General features: G+C 31.4%; 2 protein-coding genes across 2 annotated transcripts; both read right to left on the bottom strand.

Annotated features, from left to right (window-relative positions):
• Nucleotides 1-376: 376 nt before the first annotated feature.
• LOC106104956 (cytochrome P450 6B1-like) lies at nt 377-2,233 on the bottom strand. The gene is made up of 3 exons (XM_013285149.1): nt 1,699-2,233; nt 823-1,005; nt 377-558 (listed from the first exon to the last, which is right to left on the bottom strand). The coding sequence occupies exons 1-3, from the start codon at nt 2,183-2,185 to the stop codon at nt 377-379; spliced, it is 852 nt and encodes a 283-aa protein (XP_013140603.1). The 5' UTR covers nt 2,186-2,233.
• Nucleotides 2,234-3,968: 1,735 nt separating this feature from the next.
• Nucleotides 3,969-5,418, bottom strand: LOC106104957 (cytochrome P450 6B7-like). The gene is made up of 2 exons (XM_013285151.1): nt 4,218-5,418; nt 3,969-4,144 (listed from the first exon to the last, which is right to left on the bottom strand). The coding sequence occupies exons 1-2, from the start codon at nt 5,416-5,418 to the stop codon at nt 3,969-3,971; spliced, it is 1,377 nt and encodes a 458-aa protein (XP_013140605.1).
• Nucleotides 5,419-7,407: the final 1,989 nt, after the last annotated feature.

Consider the following 7,407-nt stretch of genomic DNA (forward strand, 5'->3'; position numbering starts at 1 on the left):
GGCTACTCACTTTTTTTTTTAATTTCACGCGGATGGAGTCGCGGGCGAAAGCTAGTTATTTATAATAAACAAAATACGACTTTTACAATTAGTACTAAAGGCAGCAGAATATGACGAAAAGATAAAAAGTCTATAGATACTAATATTATAAAGAGAAAAGATTTGTATGTATGTATTGAAGTAATTCAAAAACTAATGAGCGTATTTTAAGAACTCTTTCATCGTTAGAAAGATAATTTATCTGTGAGTAACATAGGCTATATTTTTTAATTTCACGCGGACATAGTGGAAAGCAACAGTTTGTGCAAAATAAAATTCAACTGCAATTTTATAGTTTTATTGTAAATCAATAGATACCTACATTTATCCAAACATATTATATATTTTCTGTTTTTCGTGGAATCAATTTTATTGGTATTCCATCATCGGTCCCCTGCACGAGGTACGCGGTCTTTTTAGATTTGATATCTTTCTTGGAAGATGGCGCTGGTTCTACTGTAAACTTTTGTAGCAACCCAACTAGTCCAGTCAACGATTCTATAATTCCTAAGCGAGCACCTGAAATTGAGAAAGAAAACACATTAGTATGACAAAATAAAACCCCTGATATTAGTGATTAATTGGTGACTTAGAATTCTTGAGATTTTTAGATAGAGTAGCTTTCGTCTGATACTCCATCCAAGAAAAATTTATACGATGCCAAATTTCATCGAGATCCGTTTCAGCGACAAACTCTAACAAACATCCATCCATCCATCCATCTAATCTTTCGCATTTATAATATTAGTAAGATTATAAAACGGTAAATATAAAAACAATTACCTATACATTTTCTAGGCCCTTCACCAAATGGCAGATAAACATATCTATGTCGTAATTTTACTGATTCAGGGGAAAACCTATTCGGTCTAAACTCTGATGGATTGTCATAATATTTTTCATCCAATTGTAATGCTTGAATTGGTATGATAACTTTCGTTCCAGCTTCAATGGTTAATCCAAGTTCTGAAATTGTATAATTTTTAATACAGATTCGAAAAGTCAGACCACCTGGTGGAAATATCCTCATAGATTCTTTAAGCGCCATTTCTAGGTAAGACATTTCCATTATAGCTTCGTAACAAATATTGTTATCGTATTTACATAGTACGGTATCAATTTCTTGATGTACTTTCAACAGTATATCAGGGTGAAATGCTAGTTGATGTAAGGTACAACTCATAGCAGTAGCTGATGTTTCAAATCCAGCAGCAAAGAATATAAATAATTGTGCTGCAGAAATCATAGGAGTCATTTCAAGTTCAACTTTCTTAGGCAATCCATTCTCGTCTTTTATATCCAGAGAATCTCCTCGAAGTGTTTTATTTTCTTCTAATTCTAGTAACAGATCTACAAAATCGTTTCTACCTGATGGTTTATTATTTTTTTGATGACGTAAACTATTCATAATTCCTAGAATAGTAGTTTGTACGTCTTCATTTCCAATTGGTATCTTGTTTATGATACTAACATTAGGAAACAAAACACGTAGAGCAAAAAGTAGCATTTGTTTCTTAGATTTAGTAAAAATAATTTCTTTTAATTTTAAGAATTGAGATTTTTCCGTATTCATTGTATTCATTTCAAGACCAAAGCCACAAGCACCTATAAATTCGATTGTATATCTTGCCATTAAATCTACTGCACTAATTTGCTCACCTTTATTTGCTAGTATCTTAGCAACTGCTTGAAGTTTGTCCGTACATTTTAATATCAAAGGAAACATGTTTCGTAATTTGTTGCTGGTGAATGCTGGTGAAAGGCCATGTCGTAGTAATTTCCATCGATCACCTTCAGTGGAAAATACATTCAACATAAGTGGTTCATATTTTGGATCTCTTCCTGCTCCACGGACATGAAAATGCGAGAAATCCACATTCAGAATTTTCTTTATAATATCTGGGTCTCGAATAATAAGTTCTGGTGTTGTTCCACGGTAATATCCAACTACTTTTTCCGTTTTATACTTTTTATATAAATCATTCACGTTCTCGATGTCAGTTTTAAAACCGAATAATACTTTGTAGTAATTGCCAAAAAGTGGTATTGGAGAATCACATTTTACGTTCCTTGACAACCAATAAGTGTAATTACGAGATGATAAAAACAACAGTATTATGCCGATAAGAATAATCAGCACAAACATTTCTACACTTTAAACTTTGTACAGCGTTGATGTTGAGAATAATATTGTGTAAAGTTTATCACGGACTTAAAAGCAACCCACTTTAATCCAAATGCGACCCGCCTCGCGGAGCTTCTCTTATAACTCTAGCATCGGCGTCGTCAGAGCAGACCTACTAAACCACGCGGCGACAACCAGTGCAAGCGAGAAGGATGTGTAATTTTGCTTGCAAATTTATGTTTTATCTTGCTCAAACGTTGGTGCGTGAGGACGCAGGCTTGTGTGTAAAGTGATTCTAAGTGCGTTGTACCGTATACATATGTTTAGACAGATGTATAAGCAAATAAATTGGAGACACTTTAAAGTGAATTGACCTACCATGAACCAATACTAAAATTGTCTTAACGATCTTTATTGATGTGTGCAGATTTTTGCAATTGGGTATTCCCACATCGTCACTCCCCAATTTGGCCTTTAAGTGATGAATTTGAAAAAACCTACAAGAAAGACTTATTTATTTGTTCTTAAAAGTGTTTATGTCTGAAGTCAGTCACCGAATAACATCTTCATACGAATTTTCAGCCCACTTTAGATCATTTGAAGTTCAAAAATTACTTTCATAGTGATCGTCTACTTAGTAGAAATATATGTGCAAAATTTCATGTTTTTAGTTTCAGATATTTGTTGATATATCAGTCAATTGAATAGTTACTACATAGAGATATTTTTTGCGTTTTAAATTCCCGCTAAAGTTGGCTTGATAGACATTTTATTTGCATCCAAATTAGACAAAAAAATCATAATAGTTTATTTCTGCAATTCCTAGAGTTTTGGTTTTAAAGAACTTTCATTGGTTCAGTAGGTGAAAATACAAAGGGCACCACTTAGGTCTTTGACATTTTAACTCGTTACGTATTGTTCTTAATAAGCGTTATTTACTTCGTAGTACATTGACCTTTATATCGGACCATATGTGTATTCTTATTACTTATACGCGCCATTCTATATATACAATGAAAAATATAAAATTCAATAAGAATAAAATTGCAGCTGTGCAAAGTCACCCATTTTGTATTGTGACTAATTTTGAATTTGCTAGTCAATATACCCAGAGTATGTCAAACAATTTATTTTGGTTACAATGAACCAATTTGGCAGATCATATTTTTTGACTTCAATCAATTTTTTGCATCATCGTGAGGTAACATGCTTAAACCATCGATTACACTGTTTTGATACGGACTTCAAATATAGATTTGTTCCTAAGATCTAAGAATTTTAAGAGACAATAATTTGTTTCTACAAAAAAGTCCACTAACGATTGTGCCGACGTTGACTCAAGTAACCAGTGGCTAGTATCACAGAGAGAGGTATTTCCTCATTAAACAAGCTCCAAATTTACCGACTTTTGTAGTGGCGGTGTTTATCCAGCAGTTCAGCAAGAACTTGTTGAGATGTTGATCGAATCATTTCGTTATTAAGTGAATCGACTAACGTAATAATGAAAGTTAAATTATCGCTCTTTATGGCGGTAACCTCGTTAACTTAGTCTTAGTATTTTATCGACTTTCTAGTCTCATTTTTCAAGAGATTATTGTCATGTAAGGTTAGTGATGTCGACTCACATAGCACGAATTTAAAATCAGTCTAGAATCACGACATAGGATATATTAGTTTGTTACTAAGAAAAATCTCAGGAAAATGTGATGACCTATCCGAAGACATTAACTTATACATTTATTAGTTTTTACATCATTTATTGGATGATTTTTACAAAAAGAACTTAAAAATAAGCATTGTGAATTTAAAGAGATTTTCTTGGCTTAAGTAATATCGGTATATCTTCATCTACAGCTTGAATTATAAAAGCATTGCGTTTCACTTTAAAAGTGCGTTTTGATGATGGTCCCGGATATACGGTGAAATGTTGCAATATAGCTGCCAGACCACTCACTGTCTCTATAAGGCCCAGGCGGCTACCTGAGAAAAAAAGGTAGTTGAATTCAAGAAAGAAAAACGCATGTCATTTTTGTTTTGATTGTTGCATCCTTACCTATGCACTTTCTCGGACCTCCTCCAAAAGGCAAAAATGCATATTTGTGACGCTTACTTTCTTCTTCTGGAATAAATCTTTCAGGTCTAAATTCATCAGGATTGTCAAAATGTTGAGGATCTAAATGTATTGCTTGAACAGGAATGTTGATAAGTACGCCAGGGTCTATTGTGATGTCAGTTCCCGGTATGACACATTTTTTCATACATTCACGTGATATATATCCAGCTGGTGTAAACGTTCTTATTGCCTCCTTAATAATCATGTTTAAATATGAAAGTTCTGTTACAGCGTCGTAGCAAATTCCATTGTATTTCTGTAGAGTTTTATCAATCTCCTCTTGAGCCTTACGTTGTACATCTTGGTGATATGCGAGTTGATGCAATGCCCAACTCAATGTTGTTGCAGATGTCTCAAAACCTCCAGCGAAAAATATGAACAATTGTGCAGCAGTATGCGTTTCAGTATAGTTTAGCTTTATTTTAACGGGTACACCATTTTCGTCTTTTTTTAATATCGATTCAGCTTCTACAACTTTTTCCTTCTCTAATTTTAAAAGTATATCAACAAAATCATTTCTTTGTATTTGTTTCTCGTTTCTTACTTTACGAATGTTATTCATTAAATCCATTATCGTTGTGATAATTTCATTTCTTGCGACTGAAATATTTTTGATAAAACTGTTCTTCGATAAAAATTCTCGTAACGCTAAGAAAAATATTTGCCATTTCGTTTTAGTGAATATAATATTTCCCAGTTCTACAAAAAGTGATTTATCTGTATTCAACGTGTTCATATCAATCCCGAATCCACAAGAACCTATGAATTCTATTGTATATCGCGCCATTAACTCATGCGCAGATATTTCTTTTGTACCTTCAGATAGTTCTTGGGCTACAGCCTGAAGTCTTATCGTACATTTTTGGATTAAAGGGAACATAGCTCGTAGTTTAGCAGATGTGAATGTTGGAGAGATAGCATGCCTCAATAGTTGCCACAAATCACCATGCGAATGAAATAGATTAAGCATCAACATTTCTTCATGATCTCTTCCAAGACCGCGTCCATAAAAACTTACAAAATCATTCACTAGTATATGCTTCACTAAATCTGGATCTCGAATTATAAGCACCGGTGTATTACATCTGTAATATCCAACTAATCTTTCATTAGGATATTTTCTATACATTTCCTTACCCATTTCGATTTCTGTTCGTAATCCAAATATGTTCTTAAAATGATTACCAAATATTGGTATTGGGTAATCATGTTTTATATTTCTTCTGCCCCAATACGTATAACTTTTATAATGACATATTAAAATTAATAGAATTAAACAAAAAATTATAAATATCATTTTGATTCACAGAATAGCAATCTAGTAACCCAATAGCTTGCAATTGCACTAAATTAATATATACTGTTGTGAATAGTGATGGGAAACATAATTTTTGTTAAAATAAAATTAAGTTTAAGAGGTCGAATTCGCTGATTTCAAAATGCTTTTAAATGCCTAATTAGATACTAAAATAATTATTACATTTAAATATCTATTAAATGGTTATTTCTCATGAAGAGTTTATTTAATTCTTAGATAAATAAGATAGATAAATATATAGTCCAGCTTTATTATTTACTTTGATTTTACGCAGAGCCGTATGTCTTAGCTACTAGTTATTAAATTTCATGATACATTGAAGTTTTCGTATAAATGTTGAGACAAAGATTTAAATTATTTAACATAATAAGAAGAATTAAGATAAGTGATTTGTATTATCCAATTTACTTTAAGAAAGAAGAATATAGTATTATTATTTAAGAAAATAAATGATGTTATTTGATATTGGTACATCACTAAATTTATTAAAATGTTAACCAGGTTAACGAAACAGCTGTTTCTACAATTGACAATGAGGAGTTATAACAATTAGTTTTGGAAAGAAAACTTTTATAAATTTATATTAAGGGTAAATACAGTTGCTATTAATTGTTGTTCTTATATACATTGTCTAGTATTTATTTCTTTCGATGTCATATAAACATATTAACACAATTTTCAATTGCTTAAAATAAACTTATAGGTAAATTGAATTAAATACATAAATACTTACAGCGATTAAATTAATTTAATATTAGAAATATGCTATACGTTAAGTAATTATAGAAGGATGTATGTTTTTAAAAATTCCGGTCGTAAAGAAAAACTATTGTTAAAAGAATAGTAAATTTTGCTTTTACCCCGACTGTTAAGACAGGTTAATGGTTGCATAATTGCCGTCAAACCTTCTGCTTCAAGATATATTGTTGAAATTTACGTAAAAACATATTTTTCAACTTGGTAATAAAGAGAAAACATGTCAAACTAGCTTTCGCCAGCGACTCCATCCGTGTGGAATTAAAAAAAATCAAAACTAAGTAACATATGTGTTCTTCCAGACTATCCTCTACGTCTATGCCAAATTTCATAGAATTCCGTTCAGCCGTTTAGGCTACAAACTCTAACAAACATCCATCTAAACTTTCGCATTTATAATATTAGTATGAAGTATCATAGTTATAAAATGAAAAATTAGTCAACTGCACTGAAGTAGCATGAAGGTATTGTATTATTTTTTAGTAGAAAACTTGAAGACCAATTACAATAATTGTAGTTACTAGTTTTTTTTTTATAATATGTATAACTTAAAAAAAATATTAAGCAAAAGTAACTGAAAAAACAAACAATATGCAAAATTTTTGATTAGTCCCACTGTCCGCAATCCTCGATATTGCGATTGTTAAAAGTCATTTTGTTTAAAATTTGTCCACAGCGACAATGCTTCGATACATTTTAAATGTAAATGTACCGATCGGCCGCAACTTTAATATTTTAACGTGGATACGCGTGCGAGTGAATTAATTATGCAAATGAGTTTGCGGTACAATGAAAATTAGCGCGGCTTAAAATAATTCAAGTCTTTGTTTCCTAGTATTCTTTTTAATTGTAACTGCTGGGTAATATAAGTATATGCGTCTTTGAATTTATATGTTCTATAGTTAAACAAATATTTAAATGACATAATGACTTATATTTTAAGTAAGTTTTGTAGTATTTACACCACAGAGATAAAAATCGAAATTCAAAGTAAAAAAATTGCATGTTCTGTTAATAATGGCGTGTTATGAATAAACCTTGAAAAAGAAATACATA

The sequence above is a fragment of the Papilio polytes genome, unplaced genomic scaffold (genome assembly GCF_000836215.1).
Source record: "Papilio polytes unplaced genomic scaffold, Ppol_1.0 DF823288.1, whole genome shotgun sequence".
Classification (NCBI taxonomy): Eukaryota; Metazoa; Arthropoda; class Insecta; order Lepidoptera; family Papilionidae; genus Papilio; species Papilio polytes.